We start from the raw sequence: 24352 nt of genomic DNA on the forward strand, positions 1-24352 counted from the left end.
GTATAAAAACTCTTGGGAATCTGAAACTTCCTGAAGTTCTTCTTTTAATAAAAGCAACAGACATCAGTTATTTGCATGGTGCTCCACGTTTTCAGATATCTTCACAACTGATTCCTCAACCCACCTGTGAAGTGCAATTAATGTCCTCATTTTAATAGATGAAGAATCTTGGGGTCACATAGTCAATCAAGGTAATTCAGGCAAAGGTGCTTAACCTTATTTTATTTTCCAGTTTGCCTCAGTTATTTAGAAAATTATTTCTTTGACCTCACTAATTTGTAATAGTGCACAACACCAATACCATCAACAGGCAAACAAAACACAAAGCCAGAGTCAACAACACGTAGCTGTAAATCACCAGAAGCTCCAAACAGCCCATAACAGTCAGGGATCATCTTCATGTTTATGATACAACAATGTCTGGGAGTAGCTTGGCTTGGGTTGGCTTCTCTCAAGAAAGTTGTTTGTGTTCAGTTGAGGGATAGCCAGCTAAGATTCAACTTTTTTTTTTTTCTTCTTCTTTAATTTTTATTTCTGTGAGGGTACGAAGGCTGAGCAAACAGGGATTGTCTAGAGAGAATTAGCATGGGAAAATAATAACCATATAAAAGCTTTAGGCACACAAAGAAGTTAACAGTCCCACCATCCACAGCAAGCTGATTGACAGCATGCCCTCCTTTGGGGGTGGTGGTGGTGGTGATGAACTGTGGAGCCCAGTTCCCCGGCGAACAAAGGACACCCTCCCCCACCCTCTTCTCCCAGTAGGGCCCGCAGTATGTTAGGTCGGTGTAGAGGCAAGACCTCCCGGGGTGGGGGGAGTGGGTTCTGTTCCGCCCAGTTTTGGGGTGAACGCTGGTAGACCTGCCAATGCAGATAAGGCTGGACTTGAAAGGGAGCCCGTTTCTCCCTGGTCCTCAGCTGGGCCTCCGCTCGGGGAAGCTGGAAGCACCTGGGGGCGGGGGAGCCTCGTGGCCCCTGGGCCTCACCCGTCGTCCCTAGGAGGGCGCCCTGCTGCGTGCACGTTTTTTGCAGCCGAGCGTGTGCCCGGGGACAAGTACCTACGTGCCAGAGGTCACCTTTCCTGGGGCTCCCAGGGGCACAGACCTGTCTCGGGGTGGCAGGTGACAGGGTGCCCTGGGTGGGGCTTTCGGGGCGCCGTAGAGGCTGACCCCTTGCCCCCCCCCCCCCACGAATTCTCGAATGGCCCCTGGCCCACGCTGGCGAGTGCAGGCCTGCCCCGGGGTCAGGACCCTGGTCCTCGGGGCCGCCACCTCCAGCCAGGCCCCCCCACCGGCCCTCCCCCGATTCGCCGCGGCCCGGCTGCGCTCCCACCCCCCGCGGCCGGCCCGCTCGGCCTCGCTCGCCCGAGGCGGGGGGCGGGCACCGGCCCCCACCCCTCGGCGCGCCCTCCCCTCCGCTTCCCCCTCCCCTCGCTGCCGCCCTCCCCTCCCCCCCGCGGCGAGGCGGCAGCGGAGGCGGCGGCGGCCGAGGCTGAGGCGGCGGCGGCGGGCGGGGCTCGGCTCGGGCTCCGCGGGCGGGCGGGCGGACATGGCGGCCAACATGTACCGGGTCGGAGGTAGGAAGGCTCGGCCCGACCCGGCCCGTTTGGGAGCGGGCTCCGGGAGTGGGGGGGGGGTCGGGGCGAGTTCACCCCAACCGCTGGGAGCCGCGGGCGCCCGGGCTGAGGGCGCGGGGGGGTGGGGGGGGGGACGGGGGCGGCCGGGGCCGCCGAGGAGCCGGGGCGCCCCCCCCCTTCCCCGCACCTCCCCTCCCCTCCCCCCGCCGCGGTCCGCTCGGGGCCCAGGCCCACCCCCACCCCGCCCCGCGGTTCCGGCCCGGCCTGCACCTGGGCTGTGCATTGCCAGACGCCCCCTCCGTGAAACTCCCGTGGGGGTCGGGGCCGTCGAGCCCCCTACCGGGGTGGCGTGCCCTGGCGTGGCTCCCGGGCAGAGGGGGGGTGGGAGAGGATGGGGGACAGGCCCCCCATCTCCCACGTCTCTTCAGTGGCCGGGCGAGGTGGGGGTGCGGGCGATGGGGGCCCAGCCAGACAGGCCTGCTGGCGGGGGACAGGGCCCAGCACCTCTCCTCCCGCACACCCCCTTCCGTCTCTTGCCCCGTCCCCCCCACCCCCCCCCAAGAGTGGGGCGGAGTGGGGTCTGGGGCGCCGCGGCCGGGGGTGGGGAGTGGAGCGCTGCCTGGACGCGGGCTCTCCCGGCCGCCTCCTTCCCAGCCTTCCGCAGAAGAGAGAAATAAGGTCAAACAAACTTTCTCCCTGCTCGCGACGCCCTCCTCCCTCTCTCCTGGTAAAATAATAATTCAGATAAGCGGCGTGTTTGTGTGCGAGAGGCGCTTTGGGCTCCTCTGCTCATTAGCTGAGCCCTGATGGATGGTGCTGGGAACGGCCTGCCTCAATGAGGCCACTTTGCAGAGCAGAGACGGGAAAGGGCTGCGGACACGGACCTGAACCGCGCAGCCCAGCCCCGCCAAGGCACACACAGTGGGAAGTTTGCAGTGCGCTTCTCAGACGGGGGCCAAAGCCACCCTTGAACAATTTCATCCTTTTTTTTGTTGTTGGGAACCTGCAGCAATTAAAAAATATATAAAATAAAAATCAAGATCCTAAGTGGATCTGGAATACATATGGTAAAAGATATTTTAAAAAAAAGAATGACACCACGTCAGTGACCCCCCCCCTCCCCTGCTCCCCGCATCTTCCTATCCAGATAGAACTGTGGAAAAGTTTGTCAGTGTGCTTCCTCTTACCTGCTCCGCTCACCTGATTTTTTTTTCTTTTTTCTTTCCAAGTTGACGATTGAAATGTACTTTGAGCTGCCAAGCCTTTTCAAGATGCTGTGAATTTGTCTTAGGTCAATAGTTTTATGGGAGAAGCATACTCCAGGGCAAATTGGATCGGACGGAAAAGATGTGGAAGCAGTTACAGTATGAAAGACACATGTTTAGTCAGCCCTGACGACTCAGTGATGACAAGAGGTGTCTTTGCTGCTAAAGAAATGACATGTGTGGAACAGGAGCCTAGGAGAACTTGATAAAACAGGAATTGAAATGAAAAAAAAACGCCAGGAAAATAAGGGTCGGGGAATAGTAGGCACAGGAGAGAATATATTAAGGTTGCATTACTAGATTTGCTTTTACCGGGGAATGAATTACATGCTTCCTTTTGAGAGTGAATTGCCTAATAGGCAGAGTCACAGATTCACAGATGTGAACTTTCTCTTGAAAAGATTAAGCTCTTTACTTTCTTTAATTACAGATTATGTCTACTTTGAGAATTCCTCCAGCAACCCGTACCTAATCAGGAGGATAGAAGAACTCAACAAGGTATATACTTGCGTGTTCTTGATTCTAATATTAAAAAATAATTGTTTCTATTGAAGATAATTGGGGAAAGAGCATAAGAGGTGATTTTACTTTTGTCTCAGACGTTCTGGAATTAGAGACTTCAGATTAGAGAATTATGCAGGATTCTGAATATGCTTTGCCTTTTTGTAATTGCCCCTGATATTAAATGTTATTGAATATTTAACGTCTGCAGACTTCTTCAGATTGCTCAGAGCTTCTCAGAGCAGGTCATTCCTGTAATTCGGTCCCTTTTTATAGTGAGAGTCATAATTTTTAGTGAATTAATTTTTTTCCTCTTCTAGCTTTCAGAAGGAGGAAGCTAGGAAAGATAATGTTGAAGGGAATTTGTAAAATTCTGCCCTAGGCTAACTAGTATAATATAAAGTAGCTTTGTAGCTTCGGTCCAAGTAAATAAAACTTTCTCTGGTCACAGGTGTCCCAAGGACATGAGAAGCATTAGGACTGTAGTAGATGAGCGTTTACAAAGGAGGCACATGAAAACGTGGCCATCAACGGCAGGAACCATAGATTTCTAATGATGCCCTGGTTTCCTCCACACCCCTCTGAGGGTTATTTGTGTAGCTTATGGGAAGTCATAGTGTTAAAATGCTTGGGGCTTTCTAGTTGATAACTTTCCCCAAAAAATACCATCTGGAGACTGGTCCAGTTCTGAGTCTCAGGAAGCCAGGCCTGGTCAAGGCCACTCTCCTGTCTTACAAACCTTGAGATCTTGGTTTGCTTCTGGGATTACTGCAGGGGCCTTGCATTTTTAAAGCTTCTGTAGTATTTGTGGCCACCGCCAAATGACGACAGTGGCTTCAGGACCGGATCAGTCTGTGGGTGGGAACCTCCACTCTTGCTGCTCGGCACCTCCCTCATTTGGCTCCAAGCATGGCAGACAACGCTGTTTCACTGCTTCTCACACGGGACAGTTTAGCTGTTACCATTCTCTTGTACTTTGCTCTTGTTTCCATATCTTTTATCACCTTTGAATGTCCTGAATTAACGTGTCTATTTTCGTTGCTGTTTCCCCAAACTAGAATGTGAGCTCAGTGTGTGTAATGATTTCTCTGTTCACTAGTGCATCCCAAGTGTCTTAGAATAGTGGCTGGCCGGCCCATGGGTTATGACATTAATAAATATTTGTTGAATTAATGGATTTCTCAAATGTCTGCTGTTAATAATGGTAAATAGTTTTATTGTTTACAAAATATTTCGATTCACTTGTTTTACAGATATTTCTGAGAACCTGCTACTTGCCAGTCACTTTTAGATAGGCACTTTTAGGAATTCAGGGATGAACAAAAATAAAAAAGTGGAGGCAGACATCAGCCAAATAATCCCACATGAAGGAAATTGCAGCTGTGCTAAATTTATAAAAATCAGAGCATGATGCTCTGGAAGCGTATTATCTGGGGATTCACATTTGTTACCTCTGTTGAACCTCACAATAGCCTTAAACCTTTAAGGTAGATGCGTTATGAATTGTAGTCGTGAGGCACACAGTGGTTAAATGACTGGGTTATACATCGAGCTTGATCATAGATCATTTTGCACTCCTTTATATTATCATGCACTTCAAAAGTACCCCTCCTGCCGAAACCGGTTTGGCTCAGTGGATAGAGCGTCGGTCTGCGGACTGAAAGGTCCCAGGTTCGATTCCGGTCAAGGGCATGTACCTCGGTTGTGGGCACATCCCCAGTAGGGGGTGTGCAGGAGGCAACTGATCGATGTTTCTCTCTCATCGATGTTTCTAACTCTCTATCCTTCTCCCTTCCTCTCTGTAAAAAATCAATAATATCTATATATATATATAAAAGTACCCCTCCTGCCCCCCCACCAGTCCTCACCTTCTCCCTGCCTCTCTGCTTTCAGCAAAGAGTCATTAATATAATAATTGTCTTTTGGGAGCTGGAGATGACAGAATTGAGGAATGGGATTCTCTTTAATGTCAAGAATGACAGTTTGATTGGATGGAGTATTGGTAAACAGGAACGGAGATTGGCTAGTTAAGTACTAGGTATATATGTAGGGCCTTTATTTCTGAAGGGGTGTGAAAAAGATATTTTTATTTTTTTTATTTATTGTAATGGGATCCACACCAAGAGGAATGGGTGAAGGGTAAAGATATCTCATTTTAAATAATTCATTAAACAAATATTTCTTGAGTACCTATCATGTACTAGGGGCTATGCCAGGCTCAGATACAATAGTGAACAATATGGACATGGTCCCTGCTTACATAAAGTCTGTGTTCTCGTGAAGGAGATGAGGGAGATACATGAAAAGATGTTAACAGGCATAAAGAAAATAGTGATAGCCCAGCCAGCATGGCTTCGAGGTCGAGCATTGACTTATGAACCAGGAGGTCATGGTTTGATTCCTGGTCAGGGCACATGCCTGTGTTGTGGGCCCAATCCCCCGTGGAGGGTGTGCAGGAGGCAGCCAATCAATGATTCTCTCTCAGCAATGTTTCTATCTCCCTCTCCCATCCTCTCTGAAATCAATACAAATATATTAAAAAGAAAATAGTGATAAACAGTGTTAATTTCTGAGAGGGAAATAAGCAAGAACCTTGCATAAGGAATAATAGAGGTTACTTCCTTTGGATAGAGAAGGGAGGATATTATGGACCTTGAAGTTGAGGCCTAGAGGATGAGAAAGAGGTAGCTGTGAGAGAGAGACCTCAAGAGTGTTCCAGAAAGGCCTTGCCTATTAAGAGGTCAAGTTTGCAAAATGGGGGAAAATTAACATGATTGGACAATCCAAATAATGATTTTAAGAACACTTGATATATAATTGATAAGCCAGAAGAAGAAGAGACATTAACCTATTTTATTAACTATCTTCTAAATAGAATTAAAAAAACCCAAATTCCTAGGATAAACTGTCAATCACCATTGTTATAGAAAATGCACTTTTATATGCTGGCTCCTGGTTTTTAAAAAAGATCCTATTTAAAATGTTACTTGCTTAGTTTGAAAGCTGGACTACAGGTTTTTTTGTGTGTGTGTTTTGTGTTTTTTGTGTGTTTTTTTTTAATTACAGGAATATATTTTAGTCTCAATTATTCTGGAAAAGTTTTGGGAACTTTTAGGTGCAAAACTAAATATGTATCAGTTGATGAACACAGTTAAACATTGGTTATCATATGTTCCCTCTTTTCCTCTCTCCTAATTTATACCCAGATATAGTGAAGATGATTTTTTGGAGGAAGAATAGAAGGTTAAAATAGAGGAAAACTTTTTGGTAACTTTTATTTAGTCACTGCGTAGGTTGGGTGTTGGTCTTGCTTCTAAAGATTGAGTCTACATACATGTTGGAAGAAATCTTTCTGCACATAATAATGAGGATGTAGTCTCAGAGTTTTGGAAGTTGTGCTTGTGGATAAATTAACGTGTTATTTACTATTGGTTGTTTTTGTTATTCTATTGTATAATTTTTATATCTTCACATTCTGCACATTTTATTAATCTTCAAACTTGCTCTGGGATTCATTTGAATGTTTAGGGTCTTATAATTTTTTGGTGGGGGGAGGGGAATCATATGTCTTTGAGCATCTGATGACACCCCCCCCCCCCCATCTACATTTGCACATAATTTCAGAAGATACTCTCAAAGCCCCTTTTATGGAATGCAAGTTAATACCCATCCTGTCATTTGGGATCTTTTGGGACTAAGGACAGAAATTGGGAAAGGAAAGTCACTTTCCACTTGTTCTTTACTTTGGTTAAATCATGGATTTTCTGAAATGGAAAGTGTTTTTTTTTTTTAATTAAAAAAAGTGTAAGTATGATATAGAAACAAACATGAGTATGAGGTTGACTGAAATTATTTTAGAGCTTAAGAAAGCCTCCTGTCATTAGCTAGGGGATACTTTAGTAAACATGTTTGACAGAATAGACAGTTAAGTTGCTGCAACCTAAATGGAAAAAAGAACCCAGAAAAGAGCCCTAGCCGGTTCGGCTCAGTAGATAGAGCATCAGCCTGCGGATCGAAAGGTCCTGGGTTTGATTCCGGTCAAGGGCATGCACCTTGGTTGCAGGCTCCTCCCTGGCTGGCTTCTGGTTGGGGACTCCTGCAGGAGGCAAACAATTGATGTTTCTCTCACCTCAGTATTTCTCTCGGTCTTTGCTTCTCTAGTCCACTCTCTCTAAAAATCAATGGAAAAATATCCTTGAGGATTAAAAAAAACCCAGAAAAGAAATTGATGTATATATACATGTCCCCACTTTCCCCATCTGTGGGTGTTTTTTTTTTGCTCTAGGCCTTTTTCTTTTTCTTTGACAGTTCAGTCTTCTAGCCTTCAGCTGTTGGGACTCCTTTCCTTCTTTCTTAGCATGCTAAGGTATTCTCCACCCCATTTCCTCCATGAAACTTTTTCTCTCCTTTCCCCAACAGGTTGTACTAGTACTTCCTGCCTCCATGAGTGAGAAGTGGAGTCTGGAGGGGAGAGGAGAAAGTATAGGAAAATTGTGCTGGGAATATTGTCAGGGATGTTTCACCTTTATGTTAGTTGTGGGGAACCGGGGAAGGTGTCTAATCAGGTGAGGGACAAGATAACTGGGTTTTGGAAGATTTGGAGAGGAGATGACATGTGACCATGCTTGCTGGAGTGGAGGCTTAGTGAGGGCAGGCACCATGTATCTGCAGTGCTTAGCTCAGTGCTTGGGCACATAGGAAGGGCTCAAAAATTTTTGGTGAGCCCTGGCCTGGTAGCTCAACTAGTTAGAGCATCATCCCCATTAGAGCATTGTCCCCAATACCCTGGGGTTACAGGTTCAATCCCTGGTCAGGGCACATACAAGAATCAACCAATGAATGCATAAATAAGTGGAACAGCAAATTGATATTTCTCTTTCTCTCACTCTCTCTTTCTCTCTCTTCCTCTTACTCTTTCTCCCCTTCTCCCCTCCCCCTTCCTCTCTCTCTACAATCAATAAAGTTAAAAAAATTTTGGTGAATAACCAAAGAATATATATATGTCTCCAGGCTTTATTTAACCTAGGTCACAGAGCAGTGCTTTTCAAACCATTTGTGGTAGAGTTTTCACTATCTCATACTGCTTTTGTAAAATTAAAAAGGCAGAAAAGTTAAATTTGAAATAGGCTTATAAAAATACAAGGCCCCATTTTTCATTGTTAGGTTCAATAGCTATAAAGTTAACTCTCAAATGCTATAATACACATACTCTCAATCCTGTACTCATTTTATTACATAGTGCATACAGTGTGGACTGGGTCTTGGACCACATTTTGGTAGCTCAGCTTTAGAGGGATGCTTGAGGGTGTGTGTGTGTGTGTGTGTGTGTGTGTGTGTGTGTGTGTGTGTGTATTGTAGAGGAATACTGTAGTCTTAAACTACCTAATAGCCAAGTGTGTACATAGTCCAGAAGAGAATATTTATTTTGAACTATGCCTCTCCATCCCAAGCATGTTTAAATAAGGATTTAATTAGTTTTGTGAAGTATTCCTATGGAAGGAACTCACTGGTGATGCAGAAAAAGTATTCCTTGAAACTCTTGTTTTGGGTTTTTAATATACTTTTATGTCAAGAAGACAAAAATGATAAAGAGCTTATAATTAAAGTAATTGATAGATTTTATTTACGTGGAAATATTGGCTTGCTCTTTTAGCAGATTGCTGGATCATTATTTCTGGAGGATATATTTGATCACAATATTGTGAAATATAGAAACACTTTGGTTAGGACTTAATATGATTTCAATTTTAAGAGGCAGTATTTCTATAAGACTATTTTTCACTCTAAAACTGCTGCTGAACTTCATAAAATTGACAAATTTACTGCAGCAAGTATATATTCTTATTTCTTTATGTTTGAATATATCTGTAAGCCGAGAGAAATTCTGAAAATTTGTTTTTAAATGTGTTTGAAATTGGAAATCACAATAGCTTTTTATTGTACTCTATATGTTTTTACAAGGAACTTTATAATGAATGATTGACCTTCTTGAAAGCTCTCAGAATTCATAAAGAATAGGAGTGTTGGAGCCTGGGCCCCAGCTGCAGTAAATTACAACCTAACTGAATATTGATTGTATTCTAGACTGTAGTCAGAAAGAAATAAGAGCGTCAGTGTTCATAACTCAAGGTTTTTAATACTTTCCTGTGGGAAGGTAAAGTAAGTACTACTAAGATTATTGACTATTATGGGTTCATAGACTCCCTTAGGCTGGAGAATGCTTTTCCAAGTCATCTGGCCCATTCTGCATGATGGCTGTCCTGTACCTACAGAGCTTCATCCTCAGTCCATTGTGGGGGTGTCCAGGAGAGGGCTGGGTGATTTTACTCTTAGCCTGTGCTTCTGGGAGTGGTTTTAGAGGAGATATGTATAACTGTCTTAAATAAATTCTTTTGTGGCTGTTGAAGTTTTTGGGATTAGTTTCCTAAGGCTAATCAGATTTAACTGTGTCTGGCTTTATTTGTTAGAACGGTCTGATCACTTTAATGGATGCCAGAAAGTTATTTTATGTTTGACATATTAGCTCTACTAGGAACTGGAACAAATGTTGCTCATCCTTATTTGAGTGTTTTAGCTCTGTGATTATTCTGTAGTAGTGGTTGGCACAGTGTAAATGAGAGTGATCTTATAATTGTGCTGTATCTAGTTTTGTTTTATAAACTATTTGAATTTAATACTCAGTACAGATGACTTTTATTTTTCTTATTTCTTAGACTGCAACTGGCAACGTGGAAGCAAAAGTAGTATGCTTCTATAGACGACGAGATATTTCCAACACGCTTATAATGCTTGCAGACAAGCATGCTAGTAAGTTGGGTTTTTTTTCTTGGATTAATAAAAAAATGTTTTAAGTCTTTCATTATCCATGATGTGAGGAAAAAACCTTTTCTGTTACCTGTAGGCTTTTGCTTTCTAATTTGTCTTCCTCTTAGTTTAGATGGGAATAATTTTTTTGGGCGGTGCTTGGTTTTGGTATTTTTTTTTAGGTTGCATTATATGTTTCTTAATTAGTCAAAATGTTGAAGTAGAAGTCTTTGCAAGTAGGCTTCAGCAGACAATCAGGGCAGTGTTTTGCCATTTCTCATTTTTGATGGTGATTTGAGTGTACAAATAGGAGGAAATTTATACTTCACTGATATTTTCTTGGAGGACTTCCCCCACCCCCCTAAATAACTGGTTAATATTTACATTTTTAAAAATTCTTAATATTATGTTTATTAGGCATGTATTAAAAATTTCTAGGAAAAAATACAAAGTAGATATTTAGATTCTCATTCCTGTAGATAACAACTCTGAGCACTTCTTCTTCTTCTTCTTTTTTTTTTTTTTTTTATATATTTTAGCCTGGCTAGATGGTTCAGTGGTTGAATGTTGACCTGTGAACCAGGAGGTCATGATTCAATATCTGGTCAGGGCACATGCCCAAGCTGTGGGCTTGATCCCCAGTGTGGGGCATGTAAGAGGCAGCCGATCAATGATTCGCTCTCAATGTTTTTTTTCTTTCTTCATATTTTATTAATTTCAGAGAGAAAGGGAGAGGGGGAGAGGAAGAGAGGTAGAAACATCAATGATGAGAGAGAATGTACTTCATTACACATTTTAAAGTTGACATCTAAAATTTTTCTTCAAAACTTAAATAGTTGCAGAAATATTTCTGGTGTGTTGTAAATACTGACATTTAAAAGTCATTGATTCTGTTAAAAAAGAAATTTTGCAACCATTTACCCATCATCATAGGTTAAAAAAAATGTATAAACAAGCTCTACTTTAATAGTTTGAAATCTTATGTGATCCCGTTTTTTCCTTGAGCTCCTTTCCGTTTGTTTTCTCCACAGAATTTTAGCCTGATGTAGTTTTATGTTTGATGGGTTTCATCATCATCATGTCATTCTCAGTAACAAAAATGGATGTGTAAATTAAAATGTAAAAACTTTATATTTCCTGTGTCCATAAGGCTCAGTCTTACTTTCTTTTGGACTTATTATAATTATAGTACAAATATTATAAAATGTTTGATAATTACTCAACATAAAAATACATTTTTACTGGAAATCATCTCTTAACAAGATGGATGGGGCTTACTCTCATCCAAATTAATGAGTCCTTGCAATACTATAACTCATTGCTAGAATGAGGCAGGGTTTGGCATTGATTCCATTCCTGATTTTTGTGTTTATAGATGTAGGTTCTGACAAACTTTTTAATTTCAGTAAGTAGATGAGAATAGTGGAGTTTTGCTCATTTATTGATTTATCAAATATATTTTGAGCTCCTTGTGTGTTCTGGACACTCTTGTATGTTCTGGTGGTGAGCAGTGAACAAAGCAGCAGAAATCCCTGATCTCAGAGCTTACAAATTATCTTATTGTTTGTTCTTCTGAGTTGTATGTGAAAAAATGATGTAGCAGTTTTTCATCAAAAGTGATTTTTGAAATGATTTAGTAGCTGACAATTAAATTAGGATCTCCTTCAGTTTTGCTGAGAGCAGAGAATTTGAAACCATCAAGCTTGGAAGAGGTTTGTTAACCAGTCATTAGAGTCATTCATGGTTTCATTTTCTGAGAAGCTCAATAAAAAGGCTTTAGCAAGACCTAACAAATGACTGTTAATTATACTTCTTACTTGCACATATAGGGATTGTATTACCTACGGTTCTACCAGAGAAAGATATATGTCTTTCTTATATATACGTATATTCTCCTACACATACACAGGATCTCCAACTGGTTTATATAAATATGTAAAGAGGTTTAGTGCACGTAATAGACCAAGCATCCTCAAACTACAGCCCGTGGGCCACATGTGGGTGTTTTTGCCGTTTTGTTTTTTTTTACTTCAAAATAAGATATGTGCAGTGTGCATAGGAATTTGTTCATAGTTTTTTTTAAACTATAGTCCGGCCCTCCAACGATCTGAGGGACAGTGAATTGGCCCCCTGTTTAAAAAGTTTGAGGACCCCTAGACTAAGATTGTGGGAGTTGGCCAGGCAAGTCTGAAATCTGATGGTGAGGCCTTTCAACTGATTGGATGAAGCCCACCCGGATTACTAAGGATAAGACCGTTTACTTAAAGCCAGCTGATGTTAATTGCATCTACAAAATATTTTCACAGCAACACCTAGATTAGAGTTTGAATAACTGAACTATATAGCCTAGCCCCGTGATCAGCGAACTGTGGCTCGCGAGCCACATGTGGCTCTTTGGCCCCTTGAGTGTGGCTCTTCCACAAAATACCATGGCCTGGGTGAGTCTATTTTGAAGAAGTGGCGTTAGAAGAAGTTTAAGTTTAAAAAATTTGGCTCTCAAAAGAAATTTCAATCGTTGTACTGTTGCTATTTGGCTCTGTTGACTAATGAGTTTGCCGACCACTGGCCTAGCCAGTTCAACAGAATTAACCATCATAGGGACCTTATTTAAACCAATCCTATCTAATAAAAGAGTAATATGCAAATCGACCATCACTCTAACACAAAGATGGCCACCCCCATGTGGTCAAAGATGGCTGCCCCCATGTGGACACAAGATGGCCACCATAAGATGGCCGGCAGGGGAGGGCAGTTGTGGGAGATCAGGCCAGCAAGGGAGGGCAGTTGGGAGGGATCAGGCCTGCAGGGGAGGACAGTTGGGAGGGGACCCAGGCCGCAGGGGAGGGCAATTGGGGGTGACCAGGCCTGCAGGCGAGGACAGTTAGGGGTAACCAGGCTGGCAGGGGAGGGCAGTTAGGGGCAATCGGGCCGGCAGGGGAGCAGTTAGGCGTCGATCAGCCTGGCAGGGGAGTGGTTAGGGGATGATCAGGCTGGCAGTCAGGCGATCGGTTGGGAGCCAGCAGTCCTGGATTGTGAGAGGGATCCCAGATTGGAGAGAGTGCAGGCTGGGCTGTGAGGGACACACCTCAAACACCCCCCCCTTGCACGAATTTCGTGCATCGGGCCTCTAGTATACTTAGAAAGGTTTGGAAAAGTTGAAGTAATGTTCAGTAAGTATACCTTTATATTTTAAATTCATGTCTGATAAAATGTTCAAATCTTATATTATGTATGTCCTTAAAATGTATTTAAATATATGATATGTAAGTTAATACTAATATATAAAGTATTTATATTTTCATCAGATTGTTGGAACTGTGGATTTTATTTATTCGTTTGTAGAAAATGACCACCAGTAAACCTTAATGGCAAAGCTAGTCCTTATTGACCAAGTAGGCAGCTAAATCACACTGATTTTCTGTCAGAAAGTCTGATTCCTTTTGCCAATTTTACTAAATTGAGTACTATGCATTTCCAAGGCAACCATCTTCTGAATTCTAAGATAGTCTCCTGGATAATGCTCAAAGCCTCACTGTGATGGACTAAGGCCTTCCATTGTTTTTTTACAGGTGCTCTTGTTTTTTTTGTTTTCTTGGGACTTTTTTTTTCGGGAGCTATGCATTTTTTTTTTGGACCACCATTCACTGTTTGGAAACAGTGAAGTCTTTAAGTGAAATTGTTCATATATCTCCCTATTGATTGATTGGTAGGTAGATATCTGATGTCATAGTCAAATATTTTTGAATTTATAACATTCTAACACTGGGCAAAATGCCTCAATTCTAACACCGCACTTCTCTGTAACTGAAATATGTATAAGATGCAAAACTCTTTGTGTGAGTTTCTAATATCTTGGTTAAAGAAGCTTTGATTTTTTCACTGGTGGTCTCTGTGGTTTCTACTCCCTTGAGTTGTGCTTCACTCTAAGATATGGGGTGGTTGAGAGGTGGGTGAGAGAGGGGCAGTGGGGATGAGAATAGAAGGATCAATCAGTCTGATGCCTTGAGCCTGTGCTAATCCTCAGGGAAGATCAGTAGGAACTAGTACATGTGGAAGATGGTCTAAAAATTGACCTCCTTAAACCTGTGTTTCTGTGTACCCCTTGGAATGTCTTGTTTCCTCAGAGAGGTTCAGGTTTTTAAAGACTTCAGATACACTGTACCACTTTTCCTTATCTTGGAGATTCTTTCATATCAGTACTTTCTTTTTAATGGCTGCATGATATTCCACAGTTTATGTACTATAGTAATTTAATCACTCAGAACTGGTGGAGGGTTCTATTTTTTATCTTTTGTTCTCAAGCAGCTCTTCAGAGTACTTAACCATGTAGACACAGGTATGAGTACATCATCTCTATTTAGCATAGATTCCTAGAATTGTAGTTGTGGGGTCAAAATGTAGTGTGTTGTAATTTTGATAGATATTGCCAAATTGCTGGCCTCCGACAGGGTACCAATTTATACCTACCAGTAATGAATGAGTGCTTATTCTCTTCCACCCTAACCTATATAGTTTACTACCACGCTTTTGGTCTTTACTAATTTAATAGATGGGACATGATATGTTGATATAATTTTATTTGTATGTTTCTTATGAAAATGTGGCTTTCTTATAAAAGTCAGTTATATTTTATTTTCTGTGAACTATTTCTATTCTTTACCTATTTTATATTGAGTTTTAACTTTGGCTAAATTAATTTGTAGGGAGAAAATCTTTAGTTAACTCAGTAGGGAATAAAGAAAAGCAAATATCCTTACATTTAAATAGACATGCTTAACCTTATATTCTTCCTCTCCCCTTAACATCTATATATATAAAAGGGTAAGTGACTGACTGTCCGTCCATCCAACCGGCCGGTACATATGATGTGCACTGGCAATCTAAAAATAAACGTTGACTCACACATGAGTGATACATAGTAAGCTCTCACTGGCACCAATCGCACGCATGTGTTTCGATCTGTCATTGTCGATTGTGAATTTGGTTTTTGTTGACATTCTGAAGCTGAAAGAAAGCGTTGTCGTCAACAGAATATGTCTGAAGACCAACTATTGGCACAGCTATTCCTGTCTGACACTGACTTCCCATTTAAATTAATTTGAAGACAGTTTCCTGTGATGCTAGCATTTGCGATGACTATTAATAAATCACAAGGACAAATTCTAGACAGAGTGGGAATATTCCTACCTGAACCCATTTTCAGACATGGTTAGTTATATGTTACTTTCTCTCGAGTTCGAAGAGTGTGTGATGTTAAAGTTAAAGTTGTAAATACTTCATCACAAGGGAAATTAGTCAAGCACTCTGAAAGTATTTGTACTCTTAATGTGGTATTCAGGGAGATATTAGAATAAGTTTAATCAATTTATCAGTCATTGTTTTTATCAATGTTTTTATATCATGTTTTTATTGTTTTACCGTCTTTGTTGTTATTTTATCATGTTAATTGTTTTTTAATTTATATACTTTTCATATACATTTTACTAATTATCTTTCCTCTCTGACACTTCTATTATAGAGAAAGGGTGAATAGCAATATTAAAATATTTCTTCTAATTAATTTCCTTTCAATGTGCACGAATCTGTGCACCAGGCCACTAGTAAGGAAATAAATGTAGGTCACATTTTCTTCCTTCCTTGCCCTCTCCCTTCCCTTGTTAAAACTATACAGTGTTTAGTTCTAGATTTTTACTAAACAACAGTAATGATTTAATAACAACACATAGCACCAGACACTGTTCTAAGTGCTTTTACATATACATTCATTATATAGCTACTCTTTAAGATTTATAGTTTAACTTGTTTGTTGCCTCTCCACTGTTTCTTGTATCCAAGTCATCTTTATTTTTAATAACATTTGTGTTTTGCCTTGCTGAAATATGTCCTCATCTAAATTATTTTTTCAGAAAGCACCTGTGCGTGGTGAACTTATTAAATCTTTGCATGTCTTAAAAATGTCTTTATTTTACCATCATACTGCACTGTGAGTTTGGCTAAGAATTTTGAAGATGTTCTATCATTGGCTTCTGGAATTCAGAAGTCTGATGTTAGTCTCATTCTTATTCTTTTGTAAGTAACACATTTTTTTCTCTGGAAGTTTTTCTCTTTTAGAATTGGCATTCTGAAATTATCATAATATGTCTACTTGTTGGATTTATTTCAGTAACCATTCTATGCATTTTTGGTGAATATGTTAGTGTGAGGAAGGACCTTTAATTAGTTTTCAGCTCAGGGATGTTTTCTTCTAAGATTTCTGTTTCTATATTTTCCCTCTGTCCTCTGTCCTCTTTATGGAATTCCTAGTAACAAAAGTTTATGACTTCTGTTAACTTGGTCTCATTCTTTAATTTCTTAGAACTTTATGGGACATACTGGGAGAATCTTAACTAATAATAGACAAACACGTAAATTGACCGTATGTCTGCTATGCCCACAGCCAATCAGGAGTGCGTATGCAAATTAACCAGACTAAGCTGTCAGGTTAATTTGCATATGCAGGCATGGAGCTGCCGGAGGGGTGGGATGCCTGCTGTGAGGGGAGGGGGGCGGTGGAGGGAGCTACAGGAGCAGTGCTCCGGCCGGGAGCAAAGACTTGCAGGCTCCCAGGCAGCCAGGAGCGAAGCCAGGGGAAGGAAGGCCTATTCTTGCACGAATATTGTGCAACGGGCCTCTAGTTGTTTAATGTAATACTCCAACTTACTTATGTGATTATTCTGAAATTTATTTAGCCCATTTGTTGAAATGTTATTACTTCCAAGAGGAATACTATAGAGAGAGAAGGGAAAATAAAGAAGTTTTTCTTATTTCTAATTTTTGTACTTTGACCACAGATTTTATTAGCAGGGATAAGGTTAAACATACTCGATTTCTAGATGTCCGTTGTATTTTTCTTAGGAAGTTTGACATTATTAGAACATAGCCCATAATTCTGTTTCTCAGTCTATAAAGTATATAGGTACATAGATCTAAGCCTGACATGCTCTTTTTCTGAATCCAGGGACACACCTGGTTAATCTGAGACACTGAGCCCTAACTCTGCCCCTGGAGACCCGTCTCTGTCCTTTCCAGGCAGTTACTACCAGTTGATTGGAGTTGTGTAAACAACTATTTTCTGTCACACCATTCAAAGAAATCAGCATTCATTTATAAGGACACTTTTGCTATTTTATAATGTTTTTATTTTTGTGAATGACATTTTGTAATTAACAGTTATGGCAAGTTTGTGTCTCATTAACCAGATTATTATCTACTGTAAATATAAAAAGGTTTATTACTTGACAAGTTAATTATGTTTTATGATACACATTTTCTTATTAATCTGTTACTTGGAGTGTTAATGAGTGCTATTATCTTTTTAAACAAAGCAAGTACTATATTAGTACTTTAAAATTGATGTCACATTGTTTATTGATTATTAAATGAGGCATTTCAATAATTAGATAACTTCTTTAAAGGGCTTTTATTAGTTAGTTTTACTTAATTTGTGGGTTGGAAAGTTTTAGACTTTTGTGTTTGACTAGTTGAATGAAAATAATTTTTGTAGTCAGAGTACCTATCTAAAGTTTTCCATAGGTTATCTCTTTTTTCTTTTTAAATATAATTTTATTTTTTCCATCACCATTTTTAAAATTTTTAATTTTTTATTTTTATTGATTTCAGAGAGGAAGGGAGAGAGGGAGAGAGAAACATCAATGATGAGAGAATCATTGATCAATTGCCTCCTGGGAATTGAGTCTGCAACCATCGATCAATTCCCCCCACTGGGAATTGAGTCTGCAACCTTGGCATGTGCCCTGACTGGGAATTAAACCATCACCTCCTGGCTCATAGGTCAATGTCAATGCTCAACCACTGAGTCACACTGGCTGGGCTTTCCATCACCATTTATCCCCTCTATGTCCTTTCTGCCTGCACCCCACTACCCTCCAGGTGATTTCTTTTTTTTTTTTTTTTTAAACATTTTATTGATTTTTTACAGAGAGGAAGGAAGAGGGATAGAGAGTTAGAAATATCGATGAGAGAGAAACATTGATAAGTTGCCTCCTGCACACCTCCCGCTGGGGATGTGCCCGCAACCAAGGTACATGCCCTTGACCAGAATCGAACCTGGGACCTTTGAGTCCGCAGGCCGACGCTCTATCCACTGAGCAAAACTGGTTAAGGCCAGGTGATTTCTTTTAAAAAAATCTTTTAATTGAAGTGCAGTACAAATACTGAGTTCTGTAGCAGAGGTAGGAGGTATCTTCGATGGCTTCTGCCATTGCCCATTTATCATCACCCGTAAGGCTTCCAGGCCATACATATTCCTTTCCTAAAAAGCCAGGCAGACATCTGTGGCATAAGGCAAATTCTAGGCGTAATGTCCAGAGGTTCTCTCTTCTTTTCCCTATTATCTTCATTTTCTTCATCTAAGATGTAGGAAGGGGCTTCTTACTCTTATCCTATGTGTGCAATAAACAATTTTAAGGCACTGAAGAGAGTTCTTATTTGTCTTCCATTTTTCTTGACATCTAGGTGTGGTTTTCTTCAGTTCTAGAGGACAGAGATGGGAAAAAAAATCATAACTTGTGTCAAAATTGCCTCTGCATTAGACAACAGATACAAATAATTAAAAAAATAGACTTACAAATAATCTCCTGGGAGCATTAATAAATTATACATTTTTAGACATTTTGTAAGATTATACTGACATTTTGTTTGATTTTAATTTTGGGCAGTCTTTAAGCTTAATTCAGATGTCTTTGCTCTGTGTGTTGGTTGTAGATCAGTATAATTTTATCTGGCCTTTGTTCATAGGCTTTGCATTTTAGTAAATGCCATAGTAACATTGTATATCAAAAGAGATTCTACACTTTCACACTACAAATAGTTTATCTTGGAGAAGGAGGAAAGACTAACACTTATGATCTCTATGTTTGAGGTGCTATACCAGGTACTCACATACTCATTTTGTCATTTTAATGTTTATAGTTAAAGTTTGTTAATTTATGTTATTATCTCTGTTTCTGTAGTGGCCCAAAGAGAAGTCAGTAACTTACCCCAAACCATAGCAATGTTAAGTGGAATTAGGATTGAACTTTTTCAGGGTGGTGCCCCCAGTCTTCTTTCCATCTGTGGCCATTTTCTTTACATTGTGGGGACTTAAATATTTGCTAATGAATGTCTCAAAAGCTTCTGCCTTTCTAAGGCAGGGAGGAGCCTTTTCTAATAGTTCAGCCTTTAGTAATATTTTCTTTTCTAATTTCCTTCTTCCCCAAGTTCAGAGTCCTCTTGAATACTAAAAAAAAGAGATAATAGGATAAATCCATATTTACAAGTGCAGCCCCATATCTGCCTGCTTTGTCTGCCACCAGGAATCTGAGTGCTACAGAGAGAGTTAAAACTCCCCTCTGGAAAAAGCAGGCCCTGCGGCATCATTTCTCTCTTTGGCAGGAGGCGGGGAGGCCGACTGGATGTTATTTTGTCTTCAGTCATGGATCTTCAACATCACAGTTTTCCTCCAGAGGATTCATCTGGGTTAGCAACCTTACTTCTTTTGCTAACACAACCTTGCAGATGCTACACTTTTTGCCATATGACATGGCTCTCAATGTGCACAAAGTTGGAGCCATGGGCTGGGACCCCCGGACTTTTGGGGATATAGACTTTGAGGGCTTGATATTGACATCCAGGCTGAATCCTAGAATGCAGATGGCCAACCTTTAGTAATAATATACAAATAAATGAAGTAAGATGCATTACTTTATATATGTTTGTACCTCTCCCATCTCTTCATGTAGAGAGCCATTTGGCTTAAAACACTTCCCTCTTTTCATACTTATGTTCCCCATTTTAAGTCATAATACTTAGGTCCCATTATACCATAAAAAGTATTAAGATAAGAATCAGGGCGGGGGGTATACTGCGAAGGGCAACAGAATGCCCCATGTGCCTTTGGGAAGCACAGCCCACAAGACCAGTAGTTGGTGCTGTCTTGTGCTTCTCTCCTGTGGGGATTAAGGAGTCCTCACCATGTGCCTTTCCTGGAGCATCTTTCTCTGTCACCTCCCTCCACCACCATCACCATCCGCATATTGGCAAGGGGTAAATAGTTGTTTTACTTTGTACATGCAGCCGTTACTGGTGGGGAAACATCGATTGGTTGCCTCCCTCAGGTACCCAGATGGGGGATCAAACCCACAACCTAGGCATGTGCCCTGACTGGGGATGGAACCAGTGACCTTTCGGTGCACGGGACAACACTCAACCAACTTAGCCACATAGGCCAGAGCTCCCTGACTCTTTTCATTCAGCATCATACTTGTGGCATCTATCTATGTTATTGCTTATAGTTAGTTGTTCTTTTTTCTGGCCCATTAGTATTCATTCTCCTATTGATGGACATTGAATGATTTCTAGTTTTTAGCTTCTATGAAAAAAAGCTGCTGTGAACATTGTTGTGCACGTCTTTTGGTGTACCGAAGCTCTCATTCCCCCTGGTAAATACGTAGGAGTGGAATTGCTGGTTTATAACAGGCCTAACATGTCAAATTGACTTCAGCATTATTGCCAAAGTGGTTAAATCCATTTTCACTTCCTCTGTTTGATGTATGGAAATTCCATTCAGTTTATGTTCTTGATAAGATTGGTATTTCCAGTCTTTGAAATTTTAGCCATTGTGAGACCACAGGTTTTCTTTTAGTAGCCAAAGCATAACGCTTAGGTTGAGTAATATGAGGGCTAGGTGACCAGCTGTACTGGTTTGCCTGGTACTGAGGGGTTCTCTGAACTTAGGAATTTCAGTTTTAAAACCAGGACAGTTCCAGTCACCCTGAATAAGATTCTCTGCTGATTCAGTCAGCAGGATGTGAAGGTAAGAGCAGGAAATTCACAGTCAAGCCAAGCCCAAGTACTGATAAGGAGCTGGGCAAACTGTACCCACTCTTGTATCCTCTAGTTTAAAAAGTCAGGGACCCACCCATTCCACCCCCTTTCCCTTCAGGTCTCGCCTTAAACTGTGTTTCTTTAGGAAGGCCCCTCAGGATACATTAGTTTCCTCTGTCATACTTCTGGAGCACCTTACATAATTTACAATATTTATGACACTTGGAAATGTATATTCTTGTTTATAATCCTGGGTCAAGTGTAGTCTTTATCAGGGCAGGACTTCTTGTCTTCCTCACAGAATATCCCCAGAACACATTGGTAGGCACTTCAATAAATTTTCTTTTTTTTTTTTTTTCCTCTTGGGAGTGGGATGGGGTTGGGGGAGGAAATAGGTGAAACAAATGGCAGGGCAGGTTATTGGGAGATGTTTTTCAGCCATGAAAGTTTTGATCCAAATAGTGGTTGCAAGTTCTTGAGTGTTTTTTTTTTTTTATCAAAGCAGGGGAGAATTGTGAGTTGTGTCCATATGAATTGGAGAGGATGATAGTCTGGTAAAATTTGGTTATTTCTAATGGTTTTATTTTGTTTCTTAAGTTTTAAAATTGATAGCAAATGGAAAAATGCATGGTGACATGTTAAGCCTGTATAAAATTCCGGATGGAATTTGACATTACAAGATTGGGCAGCCTTTGCCAGATGCAGTATTCTTTGAATACATAAATATAAAGCAGAAATAGCTTAAATTTCTGATGGAATCCTAATTTGCTATAGAACAAGATATGAGTCATTGTATCTCACACTGTGAAGATAAAATTTCTGAGCCAGGTTTCTTAAACCCAATAAAGTAAAAACCCTTGCTTCAGCCAGTTTGTTTTTCATTTCATGTTAGACTTTCAGTTAATATATCATTTGCATAAGTTCCTGAATACCTTTTAGGGAGTCTGTGAGGACAAAATAATTTTCATAATAATATTAAGCTGCCATTTAATTTTTTTGTTGATTTTTTCCTGAGTACAGTAGCAGAGTTTGTCCAGAGGCTGTATGACACATGATGATAATGGACTGTGGGCTTGAGATTTCTTGTATTTCAAATATTTATCCATTTTAATTTCTAATATGGTATTGGTAGATATAACTCATATAAACAAAAGTTCTTAGAGGTTCTTGATAGGATTTGAGAGTATAAAGGGTCCTGAGATTAAAAAGCTTGACAACAGCTGGTATAGGTGTTCTGCCAGAAAAAGTTTTATTTATTTTTATTTTTTATTTTATTTTTTTAATTTCTTTATTGATTAAGGTGTCACATATTTGTCCTCATCCCCCCATTCCCATCCCCCACCCCTCCCCACGGATGCCCCCACCCCCCTGTTGTCCTTAACCATTGGTTAGGCTTGTATGCATGCACACAAGTCCTTTGGTTGATCTCTCCCCACTATCCCCACCCTCCCCTACCCTCCCTCTGAGGCCCGACAGTCTGATCGATGCCTCCTTGTTTCTGGGTCTGTTCTTGTTCATCAGTCTATGTTGTTCATCATTTCCCCTAGATGAGTGAGATCATGTGTTACTAGAAATATACTTATAAGAACCGAATGTGAGACGAGCAATAATAGTTATGCTGACAGGCAAATGAATCAGTCTGTAGTGAGTTTCTTTCTGGACCAACAGTTCTTTTGAGACCCAATTTCAATGTCCACCAGTTCCTTATGTGCACATGTCGGCACTGACTTTTCAGCTCTGGATGGTGGACAAATGGTGGTAATGCAGGTCCGACTCCCTCTGGTTTGGTCTCGCCCGGACCCAGGGGCGCGTGGCCTCACCCGGACCCGGGACCCAGCCTCACCTGGATCCAGGTGTGCACGGCCTCACCCGGTCCCGGGATCCCGCCTCACCCGGACCCAGGGACGCGTGGCCTCACCCAGACCCAGGGGCAGAAAAAGTTTTAAAATTAGTGTTTTATAAAATGATTCTTAACTGATGCCTAACTAGCTTGACTCTACCCCAGAGTTTCTAAATCAGGATCTCTATGGAGGGATCTGGATATCTGTTTTTGTTTGTTTACAAAAAGTGAAAACATTTTTAATTTGTTTTAATTTTAATATGATTTGCCTTGTAAATTAGGAGCCATTGTTTTAGGAGATAGAAATGATTTTCCAAATGTCAAAGAAAATCAAATTTTATTTAAAAAAAGTAATAGTTTTTTTTCTGTAGCACTGTTAGTCACTGTGCTAAGCAGTTTATAAATGAGGGAGTAATTAAGTACACATTTCATAGATGAAGAAACTGAGGATTACAAAGAGTAAATAATTTGCCCAAGGTCACCCAGCTAGGCATGTGTGGTGCTAAACTTTGAATTCAAGTGTGACTCTGAAGCCTAGTCTCCCATCCACCCTGTGTTAGATTTTGAAAGAATTGGGGAAAGCACCAGAATGAAATGTGAAAAGTAGAACCCCTTTGAACTTTTTTTAACTTTAAAAAAATATATACTTTTTATTGATTTTTTTACAGAGAGGAAGGGAGAGGGATAGAGACTAAGGTACATGCCCTTGACCGGAATCGAACCCCGGACCCTTCAGCCTGCAGGCCGACGCTCTTTCCACTGAGCCAAACCCTTTAGGGCTGAACAGTAACTTTTTGATGGTTACTTTGTTCAGTGTTTTATGCCATTACTTTGTGAGTCTATCCTTGTAGCCACTGACTTGAGCATTAGCTGATAGTTCTTACCTAGTCTGCAGTGAACGTTTCTTGAGGTTCCATCTCTCTTACCTCACAAGTAACCAGCATGGATGCAAAGATAAATGACCCATTTTTGTTCTCAAGGGACTCAGTGAATCAGATGACTGTAGTGCAAGGCATATTGTACCTTAAGTACCTTAAGCTTTTGTGAGTGCTGCTTTGTAGCAGAGAGGAGAGGCCTCCTCCAGCTGGAGATTGACAGGAGCCTCATGGATCAGGCACTGAAATGAAATCTCAGAGGCTTCTTCCAGCTTTACAATTAATCTCCGTACTATTGTTAACTTTTCATCCATTTAAATATTCTCCCTGTTTATTTCAGGCATTTCTTTATAGAAATAGTTGACTCTTAGTTTTTCCTGTTTGTTTTTTTGGTAATCCTCACCCGAGGATATTTTTCCATTGATTTTTAGAGGGAGTGGAAGGGAGGGGGAGAGAGAAACATCAGTGTGAGAGAGACACATTGATTGGTTGCCTCCAGCATATGCCTGCAACCAAGGTACGTACCCCTGACCAGAATTGAACCCGGGACCCTTCAGTCTGGGGACTGATGCTCTATCCACTGAGCCAAACCCACTAGGGCTGTTTCCTGTTTTGATCTTCCAAGATG

At 41.0% G+C, this 24352-nt stretch overlaps 1 protein-coding gene across 2 annotated transcripts in view; it reads left to right on the forward strand.

Annotated features, from left to right (window-relative positions):
* The first annotated feature begins 1523 nt into the window (after positions 1-1523).
* The window catches only part of MTA3 (metastasis associated 1 family member 3), a 126785-nt gene continuing 103956 nt past the window's right edge, over positions 1524-24352 (forward strand). For both annotated transcript variants that reach the window (XM_054728493.1, XM_054728492.1), the window contains exons 1-3: positions 1524-1576; positions 3272-3339; positions 10056-10149. In XM_054728493.1, the coding sequence (XP_054584468.1) occupies positions 1549-1576; positions 3272-3339; positions 10056-10149 (190 nt within the window). In that variant the 5' untranslated portion in view covers positions 1524-1548. The remainder of the gene's footprint in view (positions 1577-3271; positions 3340-10055; positions 10150-24352) is intronic.

This window comes from Eptesicus fuscus, chromosome 16, assembly GCF_027574615.1.
Source record: "Eptesicus fuscus isolate TK198812 chromosome 16, DD_ASM_mEF_20220401, whole genome shotgun sequence".
Lineage (NCBI taxonomy): Eukaryota > Metazoa > Chordata > Mammalia > Chiroptera > Vespertilionidae > Eptesicus > Eptesicus fuscus.